The following is a 21,214-nucleotide window of genomic DNA, read 5'->3' on the forward strand; positions in this document are numbered from 1 at the left end:
TGAAAACATTAGATTGTATGATTCCACTTATATGAGACACCTAGAAAGGGCAAATCCATAGAGATGAAAGTAGGATAGAAGTTACCAAAGGCTGTGGTGAGAGGGAAATGGAAGATACTGTTTCATGGGTATAGAGTTCCTGTTTGGGATGATGAAAAAGTTCTAGAAATTGACAGTGGTGGTAGTTGTACAACAATATGAACATACTTAATGCTATTAAAATGTACACTTAAAAATGGTAAATTTTATATTGTGTATATTTTACCATAGAAAAATACTGGAACCAGGTAGTACTATAACTTAAGGAGTAGTGTGTGGGGAGTTGACTGCTTTTCATTTCCCACATTTCATTAAATAGAGGATTTACACAATAAGAGAGATTTTCTGACACGGGAAGAAACATCTAGATTATACTTAAAAGAAAACTTAAATTTAGTCTTAGAGGACTTTAATGCTGAATTAATTAATTGTATATATTTACTGGCTTCCATACTCATTTTCATTAATAAAAACTAACATCAATTGACTGAGTCTGTGCCAGTAAGTAAGAGCAATATTTATACCACTTGTTTGTCACTATCCCATGTACTCATATAAAATTAGTAGGTATTAAACACATGCTAGCACCCAATAAGGCTAATATTTTTAAGAGGAAGAATACAGACCAGATTATCTTCACTTACCTGCTATTTTGCCTAAAAAGATAGTCAAGCACCATAAAAAGTCCTTTGAGCATTATCTGAGTTGAAGCACTAATAACAGGTACTTCTCTTGCCTCCTCTTTACCATGAACTGATGAGACTTTTTCTTCTTTTTGAAGGATAGCAGAAAAATGTCCCTATAAGGAATTACCATATTAAGTGTACGGGGAGGGGGCAGGGAAAGAGGGGGAAAACAAAACTCTTAAAACTGTAATAAAACCCAAATGAAATATACATTGAAATTTTAGTCAAACATTAATACACAAATGCCAACAATATATTTTGAGTTCCCATATATTCTCAAATTCTCTTCAAAGACTTACTTAAATAAGAAGTTACTCATTTAGGAGGTTCATTACTTCTTCAGGCAATTAGGGTTTTATTCAGTGCCTTTCAAAAGAAATGAACTAAATAAAAATGTACCAAATAGTTTTTAAAAAGCTTAAAATATTTGATATGCCACTTAAATGCCTGAATTATTTCCAGGGAGTACTCTGATGCTGAGAATAATAAGACTATGTGACAAGCAAAAGTAAAAGAACAACTCAAAGAAAGAATACATGCTAGATACAAAATGTATGCTAACTGGCTCATTAGTTTTTACATGGCTCGTAAGCTTAAATACAGATAGAAGTGTGGACATTAAGACAAAATAATAAAACATAAAAGTATGTTTTCCCAGATTGTGAAAGACAAAAACCCTGAATATTGAAGCAATAAAAGATACTGGTGACAACTCTGATGTTTGACAATAAAATGTACGTTCAATGAAAATAAAATGGGAAAATAGTTAAGATAAGTAAGACAGATAAATCTCAATATTCAGATATATTGTGAAATAATACACATTTAAAAAAGTTGGGGGCTTCCCTGGTGGCGCAGTGGTTGAGAGTCCGCCTGCCGACGCAGGGGACACGGGTTCGTGCCCTGGTCTGGGAAGATCCCATATGCCGCGGAGCAGCTAGGCCCGTGAGCCATGGCCACTGAGCCTGCATGTCCGGAGCCTGTGCTCCGCAACGGGAGAGGCCGCAACAGTGAGAGGCCCGCGTACCGCGAAAAAAAAAAAAAAAAAAGTAAAATTAGTCTCTACTGAACAAAACTTTAAAGGATACAAATATATTTTTCAAAAAGAAACAAAGAACAAAAAAGACAACATGAACTTGGAAAAACATTCGGCACTACAAATTATTAATGATATTAATGAAAAACAAGTATTAAATTGTTCTTTTTAAAAAATCAAGTTCTCTGAGAAACACCTTACAAGAAGGCTACTATTCCTCTCCAACACTGGCAGACAACTGGCAATTTACTCTGTAAAACTACGGAACTTCTGAACTCCTGAAGGTAAGGTACTGTAGTAAAAACAAAAGGACTGAATGACATTCTACATATTGAACCATGAGACAACTCCAAGGCTACTTCTGGCTAGGTTACCTAAATAATGACAGCTGGGTTTATAGACAAATAGAAAACTAAGCAAATGGGGAAACACACACATAGACACAGACAGGTAATTATTACTTCACAGAAACCTAGAGTTGTATTAAAACTTTAATCAAGTAAGTTACATGAGATGACTATCATAAACTATGATAATATATATACATAATGATATGCACACTGAATAGTAATATAATTATGCTGAGAAAATGGAGAGTGAAGAAAGGGAAAGGAGGAGGGAGGAAAAGGAGAAAGGGAGGGACAGAGAGGAAAAGAGAGGGTGAGTATGAGAGCGTGTGTGTGTGTGTGCGTGTGTGTGTGAGAGAGAAAGTGTGTGTGTGTAAAGGAGCTAAATCATCATCACACTTAATAGGAAGTCAATAGAGAATATCAAAAATTGAAAACTCAAAAGTAGCAGAATCCACGTTATTTAGAAAATTGGGGTTAAACATTAGAGGAAGCCACTAAAAGAGTTAAAAGAGCCACCGAGAATGAAAATTGGGACAGAGGAGTGGCGCAAATGAATGCTTTTCTTGATAGTAGTAATTGACCTTTAAATTATGTTCATACGTTACTGTGGTAAAATTAACTTGTAAAAAATTTAATAATCACACTGATGAATTTCTTAAGATCAAAGGAAACTTCCTTAACCTAATTTTAAAAATAACTAAAAATCCTACAGCATCTATGGAATGAGAAAAAGTATTTTCTTTTCTTTTTTTTTTTGCGTTATGTGGGCCTCTCACTGTTGTGGCCTCTCCCGTTGCGGAGCACAGGCTCCGGACGCGCAGGCCCAGCGGCCATGGCCCACGGGCCCAGCCACTCCACGGCACGTGGGATCCTCCCGGACCGGGGCACGAACCCGTGTCCCCTGCATCGGCAGGCGGACTCTCAACCACTGCGCCACCAGGGAAGCCCCGAGAAAAAGTATTTTCAAATCATATATTCAATACATTGTTCATATCCAGAATACATAAAGAACTTACAGTCAATAAAAGACAACACAATTTCAAAATGGGCAAAGGATTTGAATATAGATTTCTCCAGAGAAGATATATAAATGGACAATAAGCAGTTGAAAAAAATGCTTAGCATTAGGAGTCATTAGGGAAATGAAAATCAAATCACATGAAGATACCACTTCATTCCCCCTGGGAAGATTATAATAAAAAAGAGATAATAACAAGTGTTGGTGAGGATGTGGAAGAAATTAGAATCCTCATACATTATTGATGGAATTGTAAAATGGTACAGCCCCTTTGGAAAAGTTTGGCAGTTCCTCAAAATGTTAAACATAGAGTTACCATATGGACCAGCAATTCTATTCTTAAGTATATACCCAAGAGAATTGAAAATACACGTCCACACAAAAATCTGTCTATGAATGGTCATAGCTGCATTGTTTATAACAGCCAAAGAGTAGAAACAACTGATAATGGATAAATAAAATACAGTATATTCATAAAATGTAGTATTATTTGGTAATAAAAAGGAATGAAGTATTGATAGATGAACCTACAACACAGATGAACCTTGAGAACGTTACGCAAAGTGAAAACAGGCAGGCACAAAACACCACATGTTGTGCTTCCATGAACATAAAATGTCCAGAATGGGTAGATCCACAGAAAGGGAAAGTGGATTCGTGGTTTCCAGGATCTGGGGCAGGAGGCAATGGGAGTGACCAATTGCTAATGGGTACAGGTTTCTTTCTGAGGTGATAAAAATGTTCTGAAATTACACAGCAGTGGTCGTTGCACAACTCTATGACTACATGAAAAACCACTGAATTGTATGCTCTAAAAGGGTAAATTTCATGGCATGTGAACTGTATCTCTAACTGTTAAAAAAAATTTTTTTTAAATACAGCAGACGTATTGCTAAATGGTGTAATACTAGTAATACAGTCCTTTTAAAGTAAGCAACAAGATTAGGATGTCTTTTTACTGTGATGAACCATGTACTGAAAGTTTAAGCTAGCAAAGTAAGAAATGAATAAAATGTGAAGGAAATGGAAAGAAAGAAAATAGTCATATTCATAGCCAGGATGACTGTCTACATAGAAAATTTAATCATCTACAGATGAACCTAGAGGATAGTCCAACAAAGTGGTTGATTATAAGAATCAACTACCATCCTTATACACCAATAACAATTAGAAAATGCAATTTTTGAATTATACCATTTGAAAAAGAAACAACTTTAACTTACTCAGGAATAAATCTAACCAAAAGTACCTAAGACTTCCAAAATTATAAAATTTTATTGAAAGATATATAGAAAGAGATAATAAATGATTAGAATTCTATCTTGTTCATGAATGGAAAAACTTCATATTGTACATAAGTCATTTCTTTCTAAATTAATCCATAAATTCAATGCAATTCCAGTCAAAATTCCAATAGAATTGTTCATAGAAATTTATAAGCTAAGTCTAAAATTCAGATGGCAGAGTAAGGCGAAGAACAGCCAGGATCATTCCAAAGGAAAATCAAGTGAGGAGATATGCCCTACCATGCATCAGCATTTTTCTAATGCTACAGTGATTAATAAATAGGATAACTTAAATAAACAGAATCAAAGAACACAATAGAGTCCAGAAATAAGCATATACATAAACGAAAATCAGATATGTGGCAGATGTGGCATTACAAATCAGAGTGAAATGGATGGATAATTTAGTAAATGAAGCTGAGAAAATCCATACAGGAAATAAAATGGATTACATATCTCACAACATAAACAAAAATGAATCCCAGGCTGATTGAAAACATTTATTAAAAAAAACTTTAACATTTTTAGAAGAAAATGTTGCAGAACGTAAGAAAAGCTTGCTTAAACTCAAATACCACAATTCATAAAAGAAAAAAACAATGATACATTTGAATGCACTAAAATTAAAAAACTTATAAAAAAACCATAAACAAACCATAGATAGAAGAATATACATGTAATACAATAAGCAACGAAGAATTAATATTTACCATATATAAAGGAAACAATCAGAGATACATACAAATATATATTTTCAAGGATGTTCATATCAGAACCTTTTCTTATTCTGGGAAAACTGGCAACAACCTGTATTTCAAATGCCAGATTAGTCAAATAATTTAGAATATGTGCACTCACAAAAACGCTACACTGCAACTAAAAATCATGCGAAAGAATTTTTATTAAAATAGGGAAGTACTCATATTACTAAATGAAGAGGTAAAAATAAATATGTATCATCTCAAAAATTTATGTTAAGCGAATATATGCATAGAAGACATAGGTAGATACAAATCTAAAAGTTAATAATAATCATTTTTAAGTTAACAAGTTTTATTTTTCCTCTGTACCTTTCTCTGTATTTTCCAAGTTTTTTCCTTTGACATATATTTTATTTGTACATTTTTTATAGAGTGCACTAATCTTAAGTGTATAGGTCACTAAACACAAGTACATACACACACACACACACACCTGTGTGATTTTAAATCAGGATCAAAATTTTAAATCAAAACATCCCTCGAATCCCAGAAAGTTCCCTTGTGTCCCTTCTCAGCCCAAACTACTCCTTACCCCTGCACTGGTAACCAGTATTCTGACTTCTATTAGCATAATTATGTTTGTCTGTTCTTAAATTTCATAAAAATGAAGCCATACAGTTTGTACTCTTTTGTGCTGGTTTCTCTTATGCAACTTTATGTCTGTAAGATTCATTCATATGGTTGTGGTGGCAGTGGTTCATTTTGTAAATTGCTGTATAGTAGTCTACTGTATGAATATCCCACAATTTATTTAACCCATTTTACTGTTGATAGGAAAAGTCTTTAGAATGCAAAAAGTTTATGCAAAAAAATGAAAAAGTGTCATATGAAAAACTACTTATGATACATTGCACTTTAAAAATTCAGGGCAAAAATTATAAGTACAGTCTAAAATATATTTTTAATACTCATATGCCCATAATGCTAGTTCATGTTAGCAACAGTTCTTACCTTTTTTGGTTCAAAAACCTCTTTAAAACTATATGAGGAAAACTATAAAACTCTGATAAAAGAAATCAAAAATCTAAATAAATGGAGAGATACTCCATGTTCATGGATAGGAACACTCAATATTGTTCAGATGTCAGTTCTTCCCAGATTGATTTACAGATTTAATGCAGTCCCAATCAAAATCCCACCAAGTTACTTGGTGGATACTGACAAACTGATTCTGACGCAGAAAGCTCGGTCTCTGTGCACCGTGCCAAACTGAATCTTGAAGACAAGAGTTTTAGGTGAAGTAGAAGAGGACAGCTTTATTGCTTTGCCACTCAAAGGGAGATACAGCAGGCTCATGCCCCTGAAAAACTGTGTCCCCCACCCCAGAGGATTTGGTGAGGGGTTTTATAGCAATAGTTCAAGGATGGGGTTGCTGACAAGATTAGGGTGTGTGCAGGGCCTGTACTCCTTTGATCTCGTCTCAGGTGGTCTCCTAATCTTGATTAGCTTCTCTGGTTCCTTTAATCTTGCCTCCGGTAGTTTCTTGGCTTCTCCTCCCTTGTCTCTGCATCCCCTCCCTTCCCTAGCAACTGTTCCAATCTGCCCTTTGGAACCCAGGGAAGGTCATGGTGGCTGGAGTCGGTTCCCTATATACAAGAAATGGGGGACAGAAAGGCCTCCATGCCCAGGAGCTCCACAGGGCCTCAGCTTCAATTCTAAGTTTATATGGAAAGATAAAAGACTGAGAATAGCAAACACAATGCTGAAGAACAAAGTCAGAGGACTGACACTACCTGACTTCAAGACTTACTATAAAGCTACAGTAAGCAAGACAGTGTGGAACTGATGAAGTAACAGACAAGTATATCAATGGAAAAGAATAGAGAGCCCAGAAATGGGCCAACACAAATATAGTCAACTGATCTTTTGTCAAAGGAGCAAAGATAATCCAATGGAGAAAGGATGGTCTTTTCAACCAATGGTGACAGTAACATCTACATCCAAAGAAATGAATCTAGACACAGAACTTACACCCTTCACAAAAATTAACTCAAAATGGACCACAGACCTAAATGTAAAATACAAAACTATACAACTTGTAGAAGAAAAGATAGGAGAAAACCTAGGTGACTTTGGGTTTGGTGATGAATTTTTAGTTACAACACCAAAAGCAGGATCCATCAAAGAAAAAAATTTGAACTTTATTAAAACAAAAAACTTACGCTCTATGAAAGACTCCATTAATAGGATGAAAAAACAAGCCACAGGCTGGAAGAATATATTTGCAAACACCTATCAGATGAAGGTCTTGTATACAAAATACCCAAAGAACTCTTAAAACTCAACAATAAGAAAACAAACAACTCAATTAAAAAGTAGGCAAGGGCTTCCCTGGTGGCGCAGTGGTTGAGAGTCCGCCTGCCGATGCAGGGGACACGGGTTCGTGCCCTGGTCCAGGAAGATCCCACATTCCGCGGAGTGGCTGGGCCCGTGAACCATGGCCGCTGAGCCTGTGCGTCCAGAGCCTGTGCTCTGCAACGGGAGAGGCCACAACAGTGAGAGACCCGCGTACCAAAAAAAAAAAAAAAAAAAAAAAAGTAGGCAAAATATCTGAAGAGATACCTCACCAAATAAAATATGTAGATGGAAAATAAGCATGTGAAAAGATGCTCCACATCACATGTCATTAGAGAAATGTAAATTAAGACAACAATGAGATACTACTACATATCTATTAGAATGGCTAACATTGAAAACACTGACAACACCAAATGTTGGCAAGGATGTGGAACAACAGGAACTCTTATTCACTGCCTGTGGGAATGTAAAATGGTACAATCACTTTGGAAGATAGTTTAGCAGTTTATTGCAAGCTAAACATAGTCTTACCATACAATCCAGCGATTGTGTTCCTAAGTATTTATCCAAATGAGCAGGAAGTATGTCCATACAAACACATGCACACAAATGTTTATAGCAGCTTTAGTCATAATTGCCAAAACTTGGAAACCACCAATATGTCTTTCAGTAGGTAAATGGATAAACAAACTGTGGTACATACATACAATAAACATAGTTCAGAAATAAAAAGGAATGAGTTATCAAACCACAAAAAGACATGGAGGAACCTTAAATGTATACTGTTAAGTGGAAGAAGCCAGTCTAAAAAGACCACATACTGTATGATTACAACTATATAATGTTCTGGAAAAGGCAACACTTTGGAGTCAGAAAAACAAAAAAATCAGTAGTTGCCAGAGGTTCAGCAGAGGAAATAAAGCATGTTGAAGGGATGAATAAGTGCAACACAGAAGATTTTTAAGGCAATGAAAGTATTCTGTATGATTCTGTAACGGTAGATACGTGACTTTATGTTTTCATAACAACTCAAAGAACTGTACGTACAACACAAAAAGTGTACCCTAACATAAACTACGGACTTTAGTTAAAAATAATGTAACCAATATTGGTTCAATTGTAATAAACGTACTACTATTGCAAGATGTTAATAATAAGAGAATCTATAGTATCTGTGAATATGTGTGTGGTTGGGGGTGGTGGTATATGAGAATTCTGCTCATTTTTGCTCACTTTTTCTATAAACCTATAACAACCACTTTAAAAGTAAAGTCAATTAATATAAATAAATAAGAACAAAAAGAGAAAGTAAAAACATTCTCACCTGCAAAAAACACAAAAAAAACAACCCCAAACAAACACTCTTGAGAATAATGTAAGTCATGAAGGTTCTATCCAGAAAAACGTACAAAAGTAAATACTCATAAAATTTTGAATGTAATTTCATAAGGCTCACAGTATCCCACAGCCCACCCATAATCTCTATATACCCAGGTTTATAACCTCTAAGTTAAGTAGAATAAAACATGAATTTCTTATCTTTTTATTTTCCAAAATTTTAACTTTTATAATTGACAAAATATTTATAACCTAAAAATACTGACTTCTTTTAGCTTTAAATAAAGCAATTAATTCTGTATTAATTAAGCCGTATATCCTTCAAACTAATAATGCTACTTTTTCATCCATAATTTATGCCATCACTTAAAGATTATCAAACTTACATAATAAAATAAAATTTTGAAACAATTAACTTGCTACTTTTTTTTTTTTTACTCTGGATTAACCATTCACTATTAAGTCATTTCTAATTTACTAAATAAATTTCACAGGTAGAAAAAAAAACGTACCTGCAAAATGGGAAAAGTAGCAGTGGTTATGCCCATTTTGTGTAAATTTAAGACCATTTCACTTCCACTCCATACTTTACAGGATGATTCATAATCCCTTTCCACAAGATGTTCAGAGTTTGCTTCTAACCAACTGTAATAAAATAAAACAATTCCATCAACCAGTATCATCCTTATGTGCACTACTTCAACAGAGCAAAGAGAAATGTAATACATTGATCTGTATTCCTTGAAGCTCTGAGCACATATATGTGGATTAATTAAGACACATTTTATTTTATTTTTTATTTATTTTTTTGCGGTATGCGGGCCTCTCACTGTTGTGGCCTCTCCCGTTGTGGAGCACAGGCTCCGGACACGCAGGCTCAGCGGCCATGGCTCACGGGCCCAGCCGCTCCGCGGCATGTGGGATCTTCCCGGACCAGGGCACAAACCTGCGTCCCCTGCATTGGCAGGCGGACTCTCAACCACTGCGCCACCAGGGAAGGCCAAGACACATTTTAAATAGCATGCATGTTTCACATTGCAAAATAAATATACAGCTAAAAAAGTAAGCTTTTACTCAAAAAAGAGAAAGATGCATGTGGTTCCCCATTTGTGTTTTGTGGATTCACACTGCTTTACTTGTTTGTCTCTCCAACTGACAGTCAGGTCTTAGGAGCTTATCCCAAATGCACATAAAAGGAAATACAAGTAAGCCTAATAGGGATTTCCCTGGTGGCACAGTGGTTAAGAATCCGCCTGCCAATGCAGGAGACATGGGTTCGAGCCCTGGTCCGGGAAGGTCCCACATGCTGCGGGGCAACTAAGCCTGCATGCCACAACTACTGAGCCTGTGCTCTAGAGCCCATGAGCCACAACTACTGAGCCGGCATGCCACAATTACTGAAGCCCGCGTGCCTAGAGCCCATGCTCCGCAACAAGACAAGCCACCTCAGTGAAAAGCCCACACACTGCAACCAAGAGTAGTCCATGCTCGCCTCAACTAGAGAAAGCCCACGCACAGCAACGTAGACCCAACACAGCCAAAAATTAAATAAATAAATAATTTAAAGGCTAATAAAAAGATTATAGTGTTAAATAGTAACACAAAAAAGAGAATTGCTAGAAAATATAGAAATATATTCATTTACACACACACACACACAGACATTTGTACATTCAGTGAGTGCTTAAATGCCTATATTATGCCAGACACTATACTGGATAGTGGAAACACAGCAGTAAATAAAATAGGCAAGGTCCTTATTCTCATGGAAATTAGACTCTACTAAGAGAGACAGAAATAAACTCAGAAACAATTCCATGAACAAGACAATATCAGGTAGTGACAGTGATATAATGAAAATAAACTGGATTAATGTAATCTAACTGCTACTTTAATTTGAATGTCAAGAAAGCTCTTCTTGAGGTGACATATATTCTAACTGAATACAAAAAGTATTCAGTCATGGGAGGATCAGGGAAAAAAAGAGTACTCCAAGTAGAAGAATACCTGGTGAAAAGATCCTCAGGTGATTTAACAAATTTTGCTTATTTAAAGACCCAAAAGAAAGCCAATGTAGTTGGACCACAATGGGCAGAAAGGAATAATGGTATGAGCAATGTTAGAGTGATAAGCAGGAATCAGATCATGTTGGGCCAGGATAAAAAGTCTGGATTCTCTTCAGAGTGCAATGGGAAGATTTTAAACAGAAAATTTTAAATGAGAGATAATCTATTTTAAGTGTTTAAAAGATGATTCCAGTTTATAAGCCAGAATGGATTATAGGAGAAAGACAAAAATGAAAGGAGAGACCTATTAGGAGGCTGTTACAGCTGTTCTAGTTGAGGGATGATTCTGGGATGACAGGTATGAGACTGAAGGATTTGGGATGTATTTGTAGGTGGCATTTATAAAACTTACTGATGAATTGGATGAGGTGAGGCAGTAATCAAGGATAATACTTAGATTTTTGATGTGAGGAACTGGTTGGTACTATTTGCTTAGACAAGGAAGACACGGGCAGTGGGGAGAGTACACAGGGGAAGGAAAGGAGTGTTTTGGAAAGTTGACATTTTATATCCAAACAGAGATAGAAAGTATAGTTGGGTATATGAAAATGGCATTCCAGGGAGAGGTTGGAACAGACTCAGATTCAGGCCTCATTTGCACTGCTTTAGGGTTATGTAAATTAAGGAGAGTGCAGAACTAGAAAAGAAATGAGGTCCCAAGACCAAGCCCTGAGGTACTTCAACATTTAGACATCAAACAAAGTAAGAACTATCAAAAGCAACTGAGAAAGAACAAACGGTGAGGAGGAGGAAAACCAGAAGATGTCATGGAAGCCGTCTAGGAAAACACATTCCTGGGTGTCTGCTCTCCTCTCACTGCTTCACTTCTAACACCTCTGGTCTCTGCACGTATGTGGGGTTTCTTCCCACAGAGGCAATTCTCTGAGACATCAGATGGGTGTCCTATAATTCAATTCAATTTTGACACTAATTGGAGTTAGCACAGACCCTACTGGTTAAGCACTCAGTCTCATAAGACTGTCCCTCCCACCCCCAACCTCAGATGCCAGTTGTAAAAGTCCAGGTTGTCATCTGTGCTTCGGACCAAGCAGCTATAAATCAGAGGCTCCCATGACCCCCTCCTCAAGTTTGAGCATTTATTAGAACAGCTCACAGAAATCAGGAAAACATTTACCAGTTTATTATATAATAAAGGATTAACAACAGTCAGATGAAGAGATATATAGGGTGAGGTCTGGAAGGGTCCCAAGCACAGAAGCTTCTGTCCTTGTGGAGGCGAAGTGCACCCCACTCCAAGTACATAGGTGTGTCCACCAATGCAGAAGCTCTCTGAATCCTGTACTTTTGGTATTTTTATGAAGACTTCATTACAAAGACATGATGGAACATTAACTCAATATCCAGCCCTTCTCCTCTTCCCAGAGGGGAGGTGGGCTGAAAGTTCCAAGCTTTTAAACATGTCTTGGTCTTTCTAGTGACCAGACCCATCCAGGAGCCCACAAATCCATCACCTCATTAGAACAAAAGACAGACCTGTCATCCAGGAAATCGCAGGGGATTTAGGAGCTCTGTCAGGAACTGGAGCCAAAAATGAAATAGTAGAACAGAAAATGCTCTTAGTGCTCTTATCACTTAGGAAATTATAAAGGTTTTAGGACTTCCGTGCCAGGAACTGGGGACAGAGACCAATATATTGAATACATATTTTCTATTACTCCACAGAAGATAAGACAAAAACACTTTTCATAGAGGTGGTAGTCAACAGTATCCAACAATGCTGAGAGGCTAAGTAAAATAACAGAAAAATAACCTTTGCACTTAGCAATCTCTGGATCATTGGAGATCTCGATAAGAACAGTTTCAGTAGAATGATGCAGACAGCAACACTACTGGGATGGATAAGGAAAGAATGGGAAGTGAGAAAATAGAATCAGCAACCATAGACAACTCTTTCAACAATTATGCTGTGAAATAGAAACGACAAACTTCTACATGGCAAAAATACCACAAGGAGGGCTTCCCTGGTGGCGCAGTGGTTGGGAGTCCGCCTGCCAATGCGGGGGGCACGGGTTCATGCCCCGGTCTGGGAGGGTACCGCATGCCACGGAGTGGCTGGGCCTGTGAGCCATGGCCGCTGGGCCTGCGCATCCGGAGCCTGTGCCCCACAACGGGAGAGGCCACGGCAGTGAGAGGCCCGCGTGCCGCAAGGGGAAAGAAAAAAAAAATACCACAAGGAAAGACACAAGCATATAGCAAAATGGAGGGGAAAATGTTTGCAACTCTTATCACAAGCAAAGGGCCAATTTACAAAGAACATCTACAAATCAATAAGAAAAATCATAAAAACAAGAACAAAAAAAGGACAGAAATGTCAACAGAGAGTTGACAGAAAAGGACATATATATGGCCTTAAAAATGCTTAATCTCACATTAAGAGAAATGTAAATGAGGGACTTCCCTGGTGGTCCAGCAGTTAAGGCTCCGCGCTCCCAATGCAGGGGCCCAGGTTCGATCCCTGGTCAGGGAACTAGATCCCGCATGCTGCAACTAAAGATCTCGCACGCCGCAGCAAAGATCCCGTGTGCCACAGCAAAAATCCCATGTGCCACAACTAAGACCTGGCGCAGCCAAATAAATAAATACATTTTTTTTTAAAAAAGAGAAATGTAAATGAAAAGTACACTGGGATACTTTTCACCCATCAGGTTAGAAAAAAAACAACTTTCATATTCTCATACATGGCTGGTCAGAGTATAAATTAGTCTTCCACTCACCCATCTACTGTGTAAATTTTAAAAATACCTATCAAAATTACATGTAGATCTATGCTTTGACCCAAGAATCCCACTTCTAAAAATTTTGCTATAGATATACTCCCAGACATATGAAAGGGCATATGTTCAAAGTTATTCGTTACAGCAATGTAATAGCAAAAGATTGTAAAACAACCTCAATATCTACTATAAGAGGCTGGTTAAATAAATTACTGTACATCCATGCAATGGAATTCTAGACAACTATTTTTTTAAAACTGAGAAGCTTTCTAGGTCTTGATATGGAAAGATCTCCAAAATATATTGTTAAGTGAAAAAAGGCAAGATACAGAAAAATGTACATATAAAGTACAATGCCTACAGTTAACATATATAATACATTGTATTGTATACTTAAAAATTTGCTAAGAGGGTATGTCTTATATTAAGTGTTCTTATCACAAATAATAAATAAAGAGGGCAGAAGGAAACTTCTAGAGGCAATGAGTATGTTTATGTTAAAAACCATGGTGATGGTTTCATAGATGTATACTTATCTCAAACTCATCAAGTTTTTACATTAAATATTAATAGTTTTATATATGTCAATCATACCTCAATAAACTGGCTTTTAAAAAATAAAACATATATATATTTTTTGGGGGGGTGCTGCATTGGGTCTTCGTTGCTGCGCACGGGCTTTCTCTAGTTGCGGTGAGCGGGGGCTAGTCTTTGTTGTGGCATGCGGGCTTCTCATTGCGGTGGCTTCTCTAGTTGTGGAGCATGGGCTCGAGGCGCGTGGGCTCAGTAGTTGTGGCACGCGGGCTTAGTTGCTCTGCAGCATGTGGGATTCTCCCGGACCAGGGATTGACCCGTGTCCCCTGCATTGGCAGGCAGATTCTTAACCACTGCGCCACCAGGGAAGACCCAAAAATAAAATATATTTTATGTTTAAAATGGAGAAGAAAAAAGTGTATGTATAGCATGCCATCATTTGGGTAAAAAGGAGGGATAAGAGAAAGTATCTATATTGACTCATTTTTGCATAAATATGAACTAAATGATAAACTTGTTCAGGAAGACAGAAATTAAGCAGATGGAAGATGGGGTGGGAAAAAGGTCTTTTTTTTTTTTTTTTTTTTTGCTGTACGCGGGCCCCTCACTGCTGTGGCCTCTCCCGTTGCGGAGCACAGGCTCCAGACGCGCAGGCTCAGCGGCCATGGCTCACGGGCCCAGCCGCTCCGCAGCATGTGGGATCTTCCCGGACCGGGGCACGAACCCACGTCCCCTGCATCGGCAGGCGGACTCTCAACCATTGCGCCACCAGGGAAGCCCGGGAAAAAGGTTTTTACAATATAAATTTGTAAACCTCTTATGTTCGAACATGTGGGTGTATAAACATGCAAATTAAAAAAATATACTGTGAAGGGAACAGAAAAGTGCTGCAATAAATGGAACGGGATGTAGTGTCAGGTAAGGTTTTTTTCTAAGGTAAAGAGATTCTAGATCAACAACATAACGTCTAATGAAAGGGAAACTATCTAATGTAAGTTTCAATAAAATACTAAATCAGGACTTCCCTGGTGGTCCAGTGGTTAAGAATCCTCCTTCCGAAGCAGAGGACGCAGGTTGGATCCCTGGTCAGGGAACTAAGATCCCACATGCCGCGGGGCAACTAAGCCCACGCGCCACAACTACTGAGCTTGCGCGCTCTAGAGCCCGTGCACCACAACTAGAGAGCCCACACTCTGCAACCAGAGAAGAGCCCAGGTGCTGCAATGAAAAGATCCCATATTCCACAACGAAGATCCTGTGTGCCACAACAAAGACCTGACACAGCCAAATAAATAAATAATTTTAAAAATAAATAAATAAAATACTAAATCTATTACTTTACAGTATTGAAATCTTGGTTAAATGAAACTCATCAAACCAGAATCCTACTCAAACTGTAGGAGAAAGCGATAAAATAAAGCCATGGTCCAGAATTTTAAAATACGTTAATTAAAACCATGTTTAGTTAATGTTCAGCCCAATATCCTACACACGTCCTACGGGACTACTAAATTATCCTGCTATCCTACTATTATCCTGCTAAATTAGGAATAAGATTCACAGTTATCAATTTTAAAAATCAGTTACGTTCACTATATTCTTTTGAACAAGACAAAAGTTTGGACTAGCCTATCTCTACCTTTAATGGGCAAACAACAATCCATTTCCCAAGTAGCCTGGTCAAAGTTTACTAATTGTAAAATACTTGGCACAATAAAACATGTTTTTAATACAAAGGCAGCACAAATGACACTGAAAGACAAATGTTCTTACTTAATGAGGCTATAGCACACAGCTCGTAGGGGTTCGTGGTCTTTCTTCCTTATATTATTGTTAACCATACTATCTAGTTCATCCCGAGCAAACCGAAGCTGAACTTCCGTTATACTGTAACTTGCTGATTCCCGAGCACAGTCCTCAATGTTATGAGCTTCATCTAAAATGACAACCTGTTCTTTCAGATTGATATCCATCTATAAGATAAAAGAGTTTTCCTGTAAAACATTCAGCAAAATGGATTTAACAGCAATAGGCAAGATATTTCATGAAAAAATTCACACTATAGGGCAATATCACAAGTCCAACTATATAAGCAACTGATTCTCAGTCTTAAAATTTTAAAGCACTTAGGCCAACCAAATATCAGCTCAGCATTACAGTTTTCCATTTTTCACTCTCAAAATACTTGTAAACCTATCAACCAAAATCATATGTTAAGTGAGCCAGGATCAATGTATGGCTGGTTACACAAAGGGGTATAAGGGATCTCCAACATAATATAAAAAGCAGAATAAAAAAAAAAACCCTTAAAACTAAAGTAACAACACAAGATTCAAAAGACTCTCAAAATCCTAATACAATATAGTATGTATCTATGTCATTTCAGTCTCTTCTGCAACCCTTTTGAGAAGTGCTCTTCCCTAACTCCCATGTGATGTTTGTAGGACTGTTAAGCTGTTAATCAAGGGACATCACCACTCTCATAATGTGGGTAGACTTAGAACCCAGGCTTGTCAATTAAATAAAGTATTCCATCTGTCTATGGTCACAGTGACTGGTTCAAGAATGGGTATGAGATCTAAGCTAGGCCAATCAGAGTAATTATGGGTGACTAATGTGAAATCATATTCTTTTTTCCAGGTTACCTAGCTGGAAAAAAGCTAGCTGATTATGGTTATCTTTGTTCCTACTGGGAAGAACTTGCCTGATTACAAAGTCATCACGATAAAGAGTCAAGTATTTTTTTTTAAGCTCTATTGAAGCTGGGTTTGTGTCAAATGCAACTGAAAGAGTCCTGACTAATACAAAATGTCACATAGCAATTGCCACTGAGTTATTCTGAGGAAATAATAATATACAGACGGCTGTAGATGGCTGAGAAAGAACCATAAAAGAGTAGGAAATATACTGGAGTTTAAAAGATGAGCAGGATTTGGATTTGGATTTGGATACACAGAGTAGGGCAATTCAATATAGGTGTAATCAAAAGCAGAGATACAGGAAAAAACAAGGTATCCTCACGGGACCTTGAGGTAAATTTTTGAAGAGTTCAAGTTGGGAGTCTGTAGCAGAGAAGGCTGAAAAGGCAGATTTAGGTCAGACTATTGATCATCTTGGGAGTAAGCTTAAGAAATATGACTGGGCTTCCCTGGTGGCACAGTGGTTGCGAGTCCGCCTGCCAATGCAGGGGACACGGGTTCGTGCCCCAGTCCGGGAAGATCCCACATGCCGCGGAGTGGCTAGGCCCATGAGCCATGGCCGCTGAGCCTGCGCGTCTGGAGCCTGTGCTCCACAACGGGAGAGGCCACAACAGTGAGAGGCCCGCGTACCGCAAAAAAAAAAAAAAAAAAGAAAAAGAAAAAAAAAGAAATATGACTTTATCCCATGAGCAAAGAGGGATATAAGAGATTTTTAAGTAGAGGAAAGATGTTATAAAAAAGACTGACTTGGCATTGATAAACACAGTTGCTCAACGAAAAGAGACCTAGCTGAAATGCAGCCAAATAAGAGGAAGGATAGCAGGGGTAGTAAACATAATGCCTATTCATTTTAAACTTACAGAAATATAAGTATACAGTATATAAGTATAGAAAAAAGCTAATGAAAATTGTACAGTCAGATCTAAAGAGAGGAATAACAACTGAATATATGAAGTTATTCACTTTTTGTCTTATGCTGTAACAACTGGATGTCTCTAAGAACCAGGCAGATAAACACAAATGCTGTATCCAAATTCACTTATTCACAGTTCACAGAGCATAATTTGCATAGTATGTATATTCTCCCAACATAAGTTCTTCAAAACACAGATTCTTTAAATAAATGTTTTAAAATAATTCTTTCTATTCATAAAGAGATCGCTATATAAGGGTCTCAAATGGGGGCAATTTTTTGTACCCCAGGGGGTATTTGGCAATGTCTGGAGACATTTTTGATTGTGACAACTGTGAGGGTACCACTGGCACCTAGTGGATAAAACCAGAGATGCTAATAAACATCCTACAATGCACAGACAGCCCACCACAACAAGGAATTATCCAGCCCAAAATGTCATTACTGTCAAGGTTGAAAAACCCTGTTATGATTCCACTTCAGTACTAGGTCCTTAAAAGTACTTATTACTTTGGAAATTAAAATGACAATGTCTAAAATTCAGTTTTTAACACCCCCTAGAATATGTTTTCAATACTCTAATCTGTTTACACATTTCCATAAATTAAATTTAAAGCAAAAAATAAAGTAAAAGACATTAAAACATCTAAAAGCTTTACATTCATCACTTATATCCCAATAGTAGGAAAACAGTTCTTTTAATTTTTACATATCTACTCACACTTTCCCTTATTTGTGCATCTAGAAGATAGTTGTAGGGACAAAATATTATGTCAGCATCCTGCATTAGTTCTCGTGCTGTGTAATATGGACATGCCTTTAGTTTTTTCCCCAAGCTGACGAATTCTTCTATATCCCAGGCCTTGCACATCCCTTGGAGAGTCTGTAATATGTGTTGATCACGAATTTTATGAACACCATGATAAAAATAGCAGGATTTTCCCTAAAAAAAAAAAAGCACAGCTGAAATATGAACCAATACTAGAACAGAAGAAATAAAACAAGTTAACCTCAGAATTTTAGAAACATCATTAAAGCCACAAAGTAAAGATTTAACAGAGGAGACAGAGTACATATACCACATCTATTATACAACCATTTTAAAGAACTATATTAGTTAACTCAGATAGAGCTCCAGATCAGTATAGCTGGAAATATCCCAAATTAACTTGAGAAACATACTTTTAAAAGTATGTTTGTTGTGACTTTGTTCTGATTAAAGTGGTATTAAACAAAAATATTTCTGGAAGGATCTGGAAGGATACACAAGAGCAATTGTATCAGTAGTTGCTTTCAAAGATGAGAGCCAAGTGACTTGGGGACAGGACTGAAAGACATTTTTCTCTATAGACACTTTTGTACCTTTTCAATTTGAGCCATGAGACAGTATTACTTAATCAAATATAAATAAGTAAAAACAAAGGAAGAATGGAAAGTGGGAAGGAGGGCAGGAGAAATGTCCTAGGGGAAAAAAGAGTATTCACTACAAAAAGCTGGAAAATACAAGAGTACCAAAAAGCCCTAAATTACCTAAAATCCCATTATACAAAGAATGTACTATCAAGGTTTTGATGTATTTCATTTCACATTTCTTCTATACATAGGTACTTGTGGATATATCTCTATAATGCGACCCAATTTTAAAATAATGAGAACAAAGCAAATTTTCCCCAGGCACTGAGGATTATTAACAATCTAGCCACTAAGTATTTTTTTTATAAAACTGGGATCTCCTTTTTTCTCTTAGCCTATTTTATTAAAAATCCTATCAGAAATATTTTTTCATATCACCAAGTTTTTTTTCATTGTTGCCTATATATGTACACTGGATTAATGTGCCATAGTTGATGAACCAGTTTATTACTGGACATTTAGACTGTTCTCAATTTTTGCTTTATAAATAATGCTGCAATAAGAATTTTTATGCTCATTTCTAAATATTTTCTTAGTATACAGTTTTAGAAATGGCATTATAGGATCAGAGAGTAAAAAAATTTTTACGTTTCTTGAAAACCATATCACCAAATTATTCCCCAGGAAATGTACAGCATTTTACATTATCCTTTTTCCACACCCTTATCAACATTAATATTATCTTTTCTTATCTTTGCCTATTTTAAAGGTAAAAATAGAAGACTGTTGTTTTGATTTGTATTTTTCACACTTTCTAACAAGGTTTAACATTACATTGTATGAACATTCTAAAAAGTTTCAACAGTAATTTGCATACCTTCTTTCATGTACTATTTACTAATGTCCTTTGCCATTCTATTATTAGAAGTAAAAAAGTTTTATTAACATACACCAATCAAAAAATAAGATGTTTGATAAAATCCAGTCCTAGCAAAGGTGTGGCATATCCTATTAAAAGATGTATAAAATTAGAAGTATAAACTTCTACTTCTATTAGAAGTGCAGTGGAAATTTGTCAGTAACTACCAAATAAAATTTCACCATTTAATTATATATATACTGCACTGTTTAATAGCCCCCCAAATTGGAAATAAACCAAATGTCTACCCACAGGGGATACGTTAAATAAATTGTGGCAAAAATTCATACAAAAGATATAGCCCTTAAAAAATAAGTTAGATTTGTCTATGTGCTGATGGGTTTAAGCTTTAAAAATAATCTATACAGATACATTATAGAAAATACATATTTTAAATGTTTTAGAAGAATACACATAAAACCTTATAGTAGTTCCCTTAAGGGGATGGAAAGAACTGGAAAGAGAGATCTTTTCATTTAATGCCTTTCTGTAATTTTGACTCTCTAACCGTGTATATGTTACTTTTCTTTTTCAATTGTCATTTGGGACTGACTGGTGAAATAATGAGCCATTTTAATTCATTAATTTTATATATCGAAAAAAATTAAATGTGATTTTGAAATCCAATATTTATCTTTCCCAGTTTGCTGCCCTTAACCAGTGGGGGGATATGTACATATATGTGTGTGTGTGTGTGTGTGTATTTTTATCTATGAACTATACAAAAGGCAAATCTATATTTTTAAAACATTCATATTCATACATCATTACATACACAAAAATATCTAGACATGGTTAGAAATGGAGTAAATCATAAAAAGGTCATAACCTATAAAAGAATGTCAGCAAATCCAAGGACAAGGCATGATAAGCTGAGGACTGCTAATTCTCCTAAAGCCATGCTGCTTATTGGTCCTCCAAGGTATTAAAAATAAAAATTAGGAAGAAAGGGCTCACCTAACCTTCTTTATTTGCTTCATTTTTATATTATTTTCACTTACTTTGTCTAATCTCTACTACTGTTTTTTACCCTTCATGCCATGTCAACTTCCCCACACGATGATGCCATCTTTTGTTTTTGTTTCTAGTGTAGTAAAAACAGCAATGGTTAGCAGTTAGAAGACTTGCTTCCTTTCTTGATAATTAGTTGTCTGACACTGGGCAAACTTCAGGGCCCATTTTT

General features: G+C 36.5%; 1 protein-coding gene across 1 annotated transcript in view; it reads right to left on the reverse strand.

Moving 5' to 3' along the window:
- The window catches only part of BRIP1 (BRCA1 interacting DNA helicase 1), a gene marked incomplete at both ends in the record, with an annotated part of 186,619 nt that overhangs the window by 95,902 nt on the left and 69,503 nt on the right, over positions 1-21,214 (reverse strand). Inside the window, 4 exon segments of the mRNA XM_079726063.1 lie at positions 684-838; positions 9,325-9,457; positions 15,921-16,120; positions 18,481-18,702. Coding sequence (XP_079582189.1) covers positions 684-838; positions 9,325-9,457; positions 15,921-16,120; positions 18,481-18,702 — 710 coding nt within the window.

This window comes from Hyperoodon ampullatus, assembly GCF_949752795.1.
Source record: "Hyperoodon ampullatus genome assembly, chromosome: 19".
Lineage (NCBI taxonomy): Eukaryota > Metazoa > Chordata > Mammalia > Artiodactyla > Ziphiidae > Hyperoodon > Hyperoodon ampullatus.